This window comes from Rhincodon typus, chromosome 8 (assembly GCF_021869965.1).
Source record: "Rhincodon typus isolate 14 chromosome 8, sRhiTyp1.1, whole genome shotgun sequence".
NCBI classification, from domain to species: Eukaryota; Metazoa; Chordata; class Chondrichthyes; order Orectolobiformes; family Rhincodontidae; genus Rhincodon; species Rhincodon typus.
The window spans coordinates 70,458,408-70,470,727 of NC_063339.1; the positions used below are offsets into that span (position 1 = coordinate 70,458,408).

At 41.0% G+C, this 12,320-nt stretch overlaps 1 protein-coding gene across 10 annotated transcripts in view; it reads left to right on the forward strand.

The window, feature by feature from the left end:
* sipa1l1 (signal-induced proliferation-associated 1 like 1) overlaps positions 1-12,320 on the forward strand; it is a 344,983-nt gene that overhangs the window by 314,842 nt on the left and 17,821 nt on the right. For all 10 annotated transcript variants that reach the window (XM_020524245.2, XM_048600181.1, XM_048600185.1 and 7 more), the window contains one exon: positions 6,684-6,846. In XM_020524245.2, the coding sequence (XP_020379834.2) occupies positions 6,684-6,846 (163 nt within the window). The remainder of the gene's footprint in view (positions 1-6,683; positions 6,847-12,320) is intronic.

Below are 12,320 nucleotides of genomic sequence, written 5' to 3' on the forward strand. Positions count from 1 at the left end.
TAGCGAGAAACCATGACGTGAGAAGGAGTAGAGAGATTTATGGTCAATTCAATATCACCAAAAGATAATGTGTAGGTACAAAATAATAATTTAATAGGCAAGTGGAATATTGGTTTTCATGAATAGTTGTTTAACTGTTCCTGGAAACTCTACAAAACTATTTAACCCATGCTGTTCAGTTCTGGCACCATTCTTGAGGAAGATTATATTGGGAAAAGTGCTGCATGGATTCACTGTAATGTTAATGAAGCTAGAGGGGTAAATTGATGAGAAATGATTGCAAAGACCAGATTTGTACTAACTCAAGTATAGACAATTGAGAATGAAATAATTGATTTGACAATTGAAGAATGCGATAGCATAAATAACAACAAAAAGAAATCCACTGCTAGAAGAATCCAAAACCAGGGAACATGTCAGGAAACCACCCTTCACTTAGATGGCAGTGAAAATCTTAAATAAAGGGTCAGATTTTCACAGAAGACTCCATGAACCTTTAAAAATGTGGGAAGTCCTGCTCCCATTTCTGACAGATCTGAGTTTTGCCTGTAGGTGAAAGATGATGGAATGAGGCATGATTCAAACAAGAGGGAACCTAGAATTCAGTAGTTTTGCTTTGATTGATAGGAGTAAGATAGAAAAAGAATTTGGCATCCATTTAATAGAACTCTTAGCTGACCATCATTATGTCTGGATTTCCGGATTCACTGTTTGATTGACAATTTAAAGAGTTAGCTGACTTTTGATATGGGCTTAGTCTAAAAGTTTTTCTTTAAATGTATTAATCATTTGAAATTTAAAACCTCTGAATGGGTTGTATGTTGGAATTTTTGTTCACTATCAATTGTGTCGGAATGAGAGCTGTACTAGAATGTTGAAAGTTTTTTGTTCTCTTCAACTGTATATGGCTTCTGATGTTTGGCCATGGTTGGCATGAAAGGTTATAAGCGGCCATGTGGGTGAGTGGGACCTGAGGGATAGGAGTTGGATGACATAAATCCATGGGACGGAATCACTGAACATGAGGCAAATATTTTAACCAGTCCCCCTCAACACTCTGCTTTCCTTGCATGACTGACTATGCTCTGCATCTGGAACAGTAGACCTGACTGTTTTCTACACCTGCACTCACCTCCCCCCGTCCCTCTTTGTGATCAGGTAGTTAAGTTACTGAAATAAGGAATTGTCTAGAAATCTTTACTCTAGGTCAAAATTACTTTCAAAACGTTTTAATGATAGTGACACAAATTTAATATTAAAATACAGAAATCTTCTAAATATAACCAGGTTACTGAAACAATAAAAGGGATTGGCAAGTAAACTGTGTAACAAATCTGAAATAAATCAGTACATTTTCAGATTCTGACAAAACTGTTGTGCATTTCTGGAACTTTTGTTTTATTTTCAACACTTGATCACTTAAGCTCCAATTAAATCCCATCCATGTATATAAATAGTCTGAATGTTTTGGGGTGTGCAGGAAAGAATTGATGATAATTCATAATCGATGATCACAGTTCCTAGAAAGGTGAGATGAACTTAACATGGTCAGTAAACACATACTGAAAGCAAGAATCCATAAGTTAGGTGACGACAGAATTTTGCACACCGTGCTTTTTTGGTCCAGTTTGTAACAGATTGTTTTGCCTATCTTCATCTGTAGAACATGCTTATTCTATTCCATCTCAGACATCCGTTTTTGAATCCCTCATTCATTTGTTACTTTGAGACTTGATCAATGGACAACAGTCCAATTTCTGCCTTCTGTTAGCTTCAGGTCACCCAAATACTTGCTGGCCATGTTCTTACTTGAACAAAGCTCAATTCATACATAATCCTGAGTTTGAGAAGAAGGTTGTGTAGATGCTAGTCCTGTCAGACAGGTACAATGTACTCTACCTTGAGGAAGAAAGACTTTGGGAAGGATGGCTATAATATAAATCAATGCAAGTGGCTCAGAATCCTCCTGGACAGGGAGGAGCAGAACAGAAAATAATAAAGACTGTATAATTGGGGGACGAATGAGAATGCCAAAAGGCATTTCATGTCAGCTGAAAAGTAAGTTCATTTGTTATAGCTTATGTTGGAACAAACAACACAAGTAGTCATCTGGTGGAACATCTGATTAAAGGAACTTCAGGCGTTGGTCTCTATGCTAAAAGGTAGAACTTAAGAGATAACAATCTTTGGACTATTGACTGTTGACTGTGAAAATTAGCATTGGAGCAGATATCAGGAGAACTAATACGTGGTAAGAAGGCGAGAAATATTCATTTTCATGGGACGCTGAAATGGGAATCTGAAAAGATGCTTAAACCATAAAGTGAAAAGAGATCAAAGTCACGTTGAATTGTCTGTACAGCATTTCTCCCATTGCCTATAACCAGACATAAGAGCTGGAACCAATCATGCATTTGGAGGAACCAATTATAATTTTGAAAAAAAGTACAGGTAATGTCGCTGTAGTCCTACCAGTCCTTGGGCTGCCTTCTCTCCAAGAGAGATGACTGGTGGTGAATTTTACCTGAGGGTCACCATGCCTCCAAGTTTGAGGAGGAGAGCTCTTCAGGGGTCAGTTACCTCAACTGGTTGAACGGCTGGTTTGCAATGCCAGTAGGATAGGTTTAATTCATGCACCAGCTGAGGTGTCCGATCATCATTGGGATTTCTGAAACGTAGCAACAAAAATGATCAGAGCTGGGAATTATACATTACATTGCAGTTATTATAGATTTAGAATGTATAGAAAGTAAAAAGGGAGGTGGACTAGCACATTGGAGTACTTATAACAATAATGGTTGTAGAAAAAAGGACACAGCCATCAGTAAGACCAAAGTAGAAGCCATATAGGCAGAAAACACAGCTAATAAATAATAATAAATGGCACTAATACAGGTTGCCTACAAAGCGCTGAACGGAAGAGAGGTCCAGCAAGAAATAATGTGAATAAATTAAGGAATTGAGTAGAAAAGGATAGGGTAGAGTACCCAATCCCCACCACCACAGTGTTTGGTTTGGAGGTGAAGTTGGGAGGGGTTTGGATGGGGACATGCCACCTTCCCGTCACCAGCCAATGAAGCCCCTTGTTGGAAGACTAGTACATGCCCTTCTCACCTGCATGCCAATTGAAGGCTTCAAGCGGGTAACTAGTGTTCACTTGAGGATCTTGCCTGCCACCAATGGTATGCAGCCAGCAGTAAGTGAGGGAGCCATCACATGGGAGACCAGGAAAGAAAAGCCCTTTCTGATACACTTGCAAGATCCTAGGGTTGGACCCTACTTCAAAGGCACTCGATAATTGATTGAGGAATGGCATTGAAAAAGCGGGACCTTGCTTTGCCTCTCACAGGACTAGTTCTGCCCTCACTCACCTAATACAATATGGACACATTTAAGGGGAAACTATATAAGTATTTGAAGAAGTGAATACATGACTATGATGGTAAATTTAGATGAGCAATGATTGGAAGAGGCTTGAGTGTAGAATATACACCAGCAGGACTGGTTGATATGAATGATCTATTTCTGTGCCATAAGGCCTATGAAAGCCGATGGTTGCTGACCTACATTAATGTATTGGTTAATCAGTTTTGAAATTCTCATCATTTTTGAATCCCTCTGTAACTTGTTCCCTCCCTAAATTTCTAATCTTTCCAGTTCAACATCCGTGTCAGATATCTGCACTCCTGTAATTGTGCTGACATGAATATCCCCGATTTATAACTTTTCCACCATTGCTGACTGCACCTTTAGCTACCTAGGCTCTGAGTTCTCCCTAAACACCTCCATTTCTTCAGGTATCTTACCTCTTGAGGGATGCTTAACTCTTTGTCTTAGCATTTGGTCATCTGCTGTAGTATCTCTTGATGTAACTTGGTACCAAATGTACACTTCAGAACTGGCTGGACACTTTATTGCTTAAAAGTTCTGTATACATGTTTGTTACAAGTTCTGTGGAAGGCTACACTCCATTTATTCATATTCTTTAAGAGCCTTAATGATGTTTGAACAGCTAAAAGCTGTAGCTTACCAGCACAGGGCGTTGTTAAATTTCCTATTCATAGGTGTAGAATCCATACAGTCTGGAAGGAGACCATTCAGCCCAGCGAGTCCACACCAACTCTCCAAAGAGCATCTCACCTCTATCCACCCCCCCACCCCCCATCGTATCCCTGTAACTCATGTATTTTCCCATGGATAACCCATATTGCCTGCACATCCCTGGACACTAGGCAATTTTAGAATGGCCAATCCACCTAACCTGCACACACCCGCAGAATGTGCAAACTCCACACACACAGTCGCCCAAAGGTGGAATTGAACCCAGGTCCCTGGCACTGTGAGGCAGCAGTGCTAACCACTGAGCCATTGTGCTACCCTTTTTAGCTTATCAATTTGGGCATCAACCCAGACAACTCATCAGCGCTCTGGGGCACTATGAGTTGGCTAGATTTGCACATTTGCCTTGAATAAGGAATGCCAGCACTATTTAGGTGAATTCCAGGAGGCTTGGTCATCCAACACTTAATTGTGTGATACTAGCTGGCCAATTTACTGTGTAGAGGTTATTTCTCCCTGTTATTACCTACTTTACTCATATGGACAGAGAATAGAGAAATTCCCCTAATGCCAGATGAATTGTTCTCTAAACTCTCTCTGACCCTCCACACCCCCTTGACTTAGAGAATTAGGCTGTTCAGTATCTCAGCCCCCAACTCTGAGAGGTAGGTTCTCATGCACACCTGCACACACCGGCATCAACCCCACACCCCAACCCTGAGGCAGGGGCAGGTCACTTCATTTCTTCCTCCAATTCAACAGTGAGATTATGATGGGGAGGAAAATAAGCTGAGTGACTAACCAAGTCATAGATTTGTTTTCAGACACTTCAGTAAGTTGTAATTTGGATATAGCTGCAGAAAAAGCTGCAGCAAAAGTGATCAAATTGGAAAACCAAAATACAAATAGCTATTAGTTGGGAGCATTATTGGTTATTGCCTATGTTTCTCAGCCATGTACCAGTATCAGCTAATTTAGAGAAGTAAGTTCACCAAACCTCATACACCACAGGCTTTGTCCCATTAACCAGTTAAGTCTTGCCCCTAGCCCTTGAAAACACACATGTAAATCAGTCATACAGCATGGAAACAGACTTGCAGTGCTGGCGTCAACAGCAACATCTATAATAGCTTCATAGTTATTGCAGAGTCCATAATTAGCTGCTTCTTCCTCATTCATCATTGCATTGTGTGTTTCTGTGTGTACGCGCACGAGCGAGAGTGAGAAAAGCTCAGATAGTTCCAATCCCTACCTTTTCCCGTGACTCTGTAAATCTTTAGTCAGAATAATTATCCAATTCCATTTTGAAAGCCGCGACTGAATCTGCCTCCACCACAATCTGAGGCAGTACATTCCAGATACTAACCACTCACAATGTAAAAACGATTTTCTCATTGTCTCCTCTGGTTCTTTTGTCAATCAGTTTAAATCTTTATCCTCTGGTTCTCTATCGTTTTGTCATCTATGATACTTGCTCCGTTCGTATGTAGTAAAACAAAGCTGTCTAGGACTGACCTCCACACCCACACATCAATGCTGTGCCTGCTCTCATTGGTGCTTTGATGTCCTTTAGCAACTTTCCTTCCCTGTCTCCTTCCAGGTTATGCAAAGCAAAGCCTGGGTGGAGACTCCTAGAATGACGTGAGAGGATTGGCAACTTCACATGAAATGATCAGTTCCAATCCATTTTTTGAATTCAAACTTGCTTGAAAATGTTAAAGCAGATATCTGCAGGTTAAACACTTGAGTGAAAATGAAAAAATTTCTTCGAGGAATATGTGAGTTGCACATACCGCTTATACCAAAGGTGCTGGAGTAGCTGAATGACAGCTGATGGTGACACAATTCAGGTGGCTCAGGGTTGAAGGGAGAGGGAACACAAGTCATCTAATGTAATAGTGGAGATTAATTTGGAAGAGGAACAGAGGGAGCATACGTCCTTTACTCAGTGGGGAAAGGACGTTCTCTTCCAGCTGTTCCACAGCGGGTGTTGCTTTGTCTGACCTCAGTCCTCCTTCCATTTTCCTCCTGCAAACCAAGGAGGAATCCCCTTGCAAGATGTTCATGATCAAGCATCTACTTTTTTCTTGTCTAATAAGATAGATTACTGCTGCACAGACTCTTCTTAGCTGAAGTCTTCAGAGAATTTCTAGAATAAATGTTGATAATGTGTTCAGAATGCTTTCCTATTTGTTTTAAAATTCCTCTTTAAAAGATGAACAGCATAATCATTGTACACCTTTCAGCAACTTGTTCATTTCATTTTAGTTTTTCCTTGTTAGGAGAGGAAGTTGTACGTGTTCTGTCCACTAAGATTCTGTGCAGTCTCTTCAGTGAGTGCCAGCAAGCAATCTTTAGTGACAACCATCCTTCCCAATTCTCTGGGAGGTTGCTAAAAGTGCATGTTTAATTTCAACCAGTATGGTGTCTTGTGCTGAACTTCTGTTGCTGCTTAAGACCCCAATTTATTTACCAAAAGGAGGTGAAGACACTCGTATCCATTGAGCCTTAAGCAAATGTATGCAACTGATGCTATTTTAGTGTATGGGCACCTGGATAAAACCCTGCACTTTGTTGAATTGTGTAACAAAGCCTTACAATTGATTGTTTATTGTATTTACTAGGCGTCACCACAGCGATGTTTGCGAAATTACACAGACAAAGCTGCGAGGTTCAGTTCGAGACTTGAGGTCTCCTAAGAGGTCATCAAAGTCAACAATTGAAGAAGACTTGAAGAGGCTAATTAACCTTGATAGTCCTCCCCCGGACATTGGCAAAGATGGGAAGGTATGCAAGTTCCAAGTGACTCTACTGTATTTGTGAGGATGGTAGGCCTGGTCATTACTTCCCAGACATGGCTGTTAGTATATTCCTTTCTAAATCATCTCCCTTTCCCTCGTATAAAATGTACTGCTGTGTTGCTAACTTTTAAGTTAATCATATGGCAACTTAAAACAGTAGTTAACTTCATGATAAAGTATTTCAAACATTGCTTACTTTTAAACTTTCAGTTCCTTTTAATACTTTTAAACTGAAAAATGCAGGTTTCCTGTGAAACTTTGGAAGTTTTGTTTGTGGAGCCAAATTTTGCTATTCCATGTGTCATCTTATCTGATGCCTTTTGAGGTTTGCTGCAAAGATTTCCTGTCTAGCAGCCTGTTATATGAGCGCAATATCTGACAAATGCTTCCAACATTTCCTTGGAGCTTGTAAAATAGATTTTCAGACAATGGTATGACAAGTCTTGCATCTTCGTGTTGACCCTAGTCTCTCCGTTCAGGACTGTGTGGTGATGGCTGCTTTTGCAATGTGTCCCAGTCTAATTTGTTGTATTCAGTACTCACGAAGAGCAGAAAGCACAAGTATTTTTGCCAAAAGCATCGAGTTCAGTCAGCTCAGCTGGTTAAATTGAGGCATCCCTGACTGATGGAACCTATTCATGTTCATTGCAGCAAGGATCATTTTTTCAAAAGAACATTAGTAATCTTTCTTTTCATTGAAAGATGTTTTCATCCAGTGCCAACATGAAGCACATTCAGATTCAGTTTAGCACAGTTAATTACAGAATAATGCTCCCACTTGTCTGCTTTAATAATGTGCCTTAAATCAAACTAAAAAAGGCATAAATTTGAATGTTTCCATTCCACACCAGTTTCCAAAAGCCTACCTGCACAAGATTTTTGGATGCTATGCATATAACATTGGAACAGCGTACAGTGAGTATTGACAAAGGTCCTAGTTAAGACAATCCATGTACTCCTCCAACAGATTTTGATACCCTCAGTTTGGGCTGATTTTGAAATTGGGTACCATGTGTCAAAAGACCATGTGCTTAGAACAATGATTATCTTGGGTACCCAAGAGGTTTTCTTCTTTGCAAAAGGTTATACCTTTGGTTTATGGAGATTTAAAGTAAAATCAATTTACTTTATTTGTGGCTTGTTAAAACTCTATCCTTTGCTGTGTATGCATGCATGAATGCAGGTACAAATATCAGAAAGTTAAGGTTTATCACTATGATGAATGTTAACTATTGCAGAAAATATCTAAAGCTATGAATGGTTAACATAAATGAATAAATCACAAAATCGATCATGTGAAAGCCCAGCAGCAGAGCCGACTGCTAAAATGTCTTTTTTTTTTAAACTAAGACGTTGAATTAGAGGGGCGTAAAGAAAAAAACACAGGCACAAATCCTGATCACCCTGATGAGGATCAGGGCCGAGTTAAAGAGGTGATTTTAATTAACTTGAGCTGGGACCCCAAAGAGTTCATACGAAAGTAAGGGTTTCAATTGTCTTTCAGCCTGGGTTTTCTTCTTCTCCAGTCTGTTTTTTCAGAAAGGTTTTGGGGGAGGTAGGAGGAGGTGAAGGGGGAGATGTGGGAATGGTTCAGACACACTCACCGATGCTCACTCCTCCTCGATGACTGTCCTTCGCAGACAACGATGATTCTCTTCCACTTCCACTCCCAGGGGGAGTCCATAGGTGCCTGTATGATCTTTGTAACTTCTGCATGCTGTGTTATGCTAGGGGCAGAAAGTGGGTGTGGGAAAGGGTGGATGAGGCACTGGTGTAGCAGCGCGCTCCTTACGCTGTTTTCGCCTGGCTTCTGCTTCTGCTTTTTTGGGATGGCAAGTCTAGAGGTGCTCGACAGGATGCTGCACCTCCACGTTTTTTACAGAATTCACAGAATCCCTATGGTGTGGAGACAGGCCATTCAGCCCAACAACTGACCCTCCAAATAGCATCTCACCCAGACCCATCTCCCTACCCTTACCCATGTAACCCTATATTTCCCATGGTTAACGCACATAACCTGAGCACAACGGGCGATTTGGCATGGCTAATCCTCCTAACCTGCATATCTTTGGTCTTGGGCTTGGGCTTGGGCCAGTGATTCCCAAGTGTCTGTGGGAATGTCGCACTTTCCCAGTAAGACCTTGAGGGTGTCACAGAAGTGCTTTCTGTGTCCACCTGGTGCTCCCCTGCTGTTTCAAAAGTGGGAGTAGAGCACCTGCATGAGGGGTCTTGTGTCGGTCATGTGGATGACGTGCCCAGCCCATCGTAGCCAATCAAGGGTGGTCAGTGCCTCAATGCTGGGGATGTTGGCCTGGTCAAGGATGCTGGTGTTGGTGTGTCTTTCTTCCCAGCGGATTTACACAATCTTGCGTAGGCAGCGTTGATAGTGCTGCTCCAGCACTTTGAGGTGTCTGCTGTAGATAGTCCATGTCTCAGCGCCATGTAGGAGAGTGGGAACTGCCACAGCTCTGTAAACCATGATCATGGTGTCAGATTTAATGTCATTGTTCTCGAACACCCCTTTCCTTAGGCGGCCGAAGGCTGCACTAGCACACTGGAAGCAGTGCTAGATCTCCTCTTCAATAGCTGCTCCGACTGACAGGACACTCCCAAGGTATTAGAAACAGTCAACATTCTCTAAGACCTCCCACATGGACGTTGATGATCACCCACTCAACCCAATCACTCACGTAGCTCCTGCCCACACTTACAAATTTCCACCCACATGAGCACTATTGCCAGTCTGACCTTGCTTGGTTGCTAACCTGCTCCCTCATCTGACACTTCTCTCTCACTTGTTCACTTGCCGGCAATCAAATGCTCACTTTCCGCCGACACCTGAACTCACCTGCTGTCTCACCAGCCAACCTGCTGTCACTCTCTTATCCATGCACCGACTCTCCTGCCCAGGCTCAAACACTCACTCAGTCACCAACTCATCCTACTCTAACACACCCACGAGCCCATTTGCATAGTCACTCATCAGCCCACCGACTCGCTCGCTCACCAGCCCACCCACTCACTCTCGCTCACTGATCAACCCACTTGTGTTTGTTCACTGGCTCATCAACTCTAGTAAATGTTTTAATCACTGTGAATAACCATGTCGTAGATTAAAAGAAAGCACTTGAATTTTGTGTAGAACTTTGAGTCATCCTGGGGAGATTCCAGAGTGAATAACAAACAGTATATTACAGTCCCAGTTGGTATGTAGATTAACACGTCAGCCAATTCATATGCGACAAGGTCGCCTACATAGTAAGATGAATATGATAGTGATGGTTGAGGAAAGAATTCTTTTCCTGTGATATTTCAATAGTACAAGGGTTTTCAATGTCCACCTGAGCAGGCAGATCTGAGATCAGTGGAACTGAACATCTAAGAGTTGGTATTCACTTCAATGCTGCATAAATTGTCCACCTTGATATGTTTTTCTCTTTCACATGCTCCCTCCCCCACAGCCTTGCCCTGCATTTCTTCCAAGTTGTACTTCAGAGACTCAAACATCTCAACAAAGTACTTGCTGTGGTTTTGGATGTATTGTTTTTCATTAAAGCAATGATAAGCAATAAAGTATCACTCGGGTGGATAGAAAGAGAAAACTTCGCATAACACCTAAGAAAAAGATCACAAAGTTTCTTCCATTGCCTTAATAATTCCCAGAACTGACACCATTGATATAGGCCTTGTGGTCATTATATTTTTGCAAAGAATTCTATAGAATTGACTGAATTGTTCTATGCCAGTTTTCTTTTATTAACACCACAAATTCCTCCCACTACTACTGTCATATCCCTCTCTTTCTGTTCCCTTGTATTTGTAATCAAGCCTCTTATTAAAAACATCAATCTCATTGCCTTCATTCTTAAAAGAAATTCCTCCTAGTTTTCTGTATTTGATCTGTGAATGCTATCTTATATTTAAGTTTAAACATTTTGGAGACAGCAACAATTGGAAATAGTTTTTCTTAGCTGTCCTGTAGGACCTCTTCATGCTTTTAAAGGTCTTCTCTATTCCAGAGGAAAGACCCCAGTCTGTCCAATTCTCCCCAATAATTACATTATCTCAATTACAGCAAGCCAATATACATCTTTTCTGCCCTGACATTCTTTTTGTGCCAGGTCAGAATTGCTCAGAATATGTGTGGTCTAATCAAGATTCCATTATATATTGAACATTTCTCCTTGTCATTGTATTCTACACGTCTAGAATTGACCTCCAGTCTTTGCTTGCATTCTTTATCAATTCATCAAAGAGTCTTGCTACTTTTTAAGTACTTCAAGGAAAGTGATCATGGGACATTACGGTCTTCAAATCAGTATTTATTGACATCAGTAACTAGGATCCAAAAAGTACTTTGTTGGGATGTTCTGACATCATAAAAGCAGCTTTAGAAATTGCATCCTTTTCTTTGTGTCTGTGTCCCTTCTGCTTCTATCACAAACATGATAGCACAGAAAGAGATAAACTAGTGCTGATGGACTAAATTGCGTTCATCAATACACTTGAAACAAATCTGATTTTATGTGAGCAGGATATGTAAAAGCTAGAGTCATGGGTTGTGAGAGACTTTTGGAGTGTAAATAAGAATAAGAACGGTAGCTGGAACAGTAACTACTGAGAAGGTGCATTGGTGGAGGAAGTAATGAACTGTAATATAATGATTCTATGTAAGAATGGATCTGGGTCAAATAAATTGGAATCCGAGGTTGTCAGGACAGAAACAATATCTGAACAATGTGCTACCTTCAAAGGGGAGAGATTGGGCACAGGCAAGGTAGGGCAAACAAATCTAGAGCTCCTTGGATGAAAGAACATGTGGGGATTAAGGTGAAAAAGAAACAATGTGCTTATCACAGTTGTCGTAAGATAATATACACTAAACAAGCAGGCTGAATATATAAGGTTCAAAGTGGGTGTGGTATGGCAAATAAGAGATATAAAGAATCTGAAAAGAGACTGCAACAAACTAATTGAAATCCCAATGTCATCTACAGGCATAATAATTGTAAAGGGTCATAAAAGGGATGGGACTGATTAAACCCATGTTTTGGCACCTAAACACAGAGGCAAAACTGAGGTATTCAATGAATACATTGCATCACTCTCTTTCAAGGCAGAAGCTGCTACCTAAATCAGTGAAAAACAATTTAATTAATACACTAAAAGGATTTAAAATTGATAAGGAAGTGGTATTGGCAAGGTTATGTGTGCATAAACAAAAACAGAAAATGCTAGAGAAACTCAGCATCTGTGAAGAGACAACAGAGTGAGGCTGAGAGTCCAATGACTCCTCTTCAAAACTAGACAGGTGACTAGACTCTAAGCATTAGCTCTGTTTTCTCCCCACAGGTGCTGTCAGACATGCTGAGTTTCTCCAGCAATTTTTGTTTTTGATTCAGATCTCCAGCATCCGCAGTTCCTTGCGTCGTTACGCCCGCAGTTCCTTGCGTCGTTACG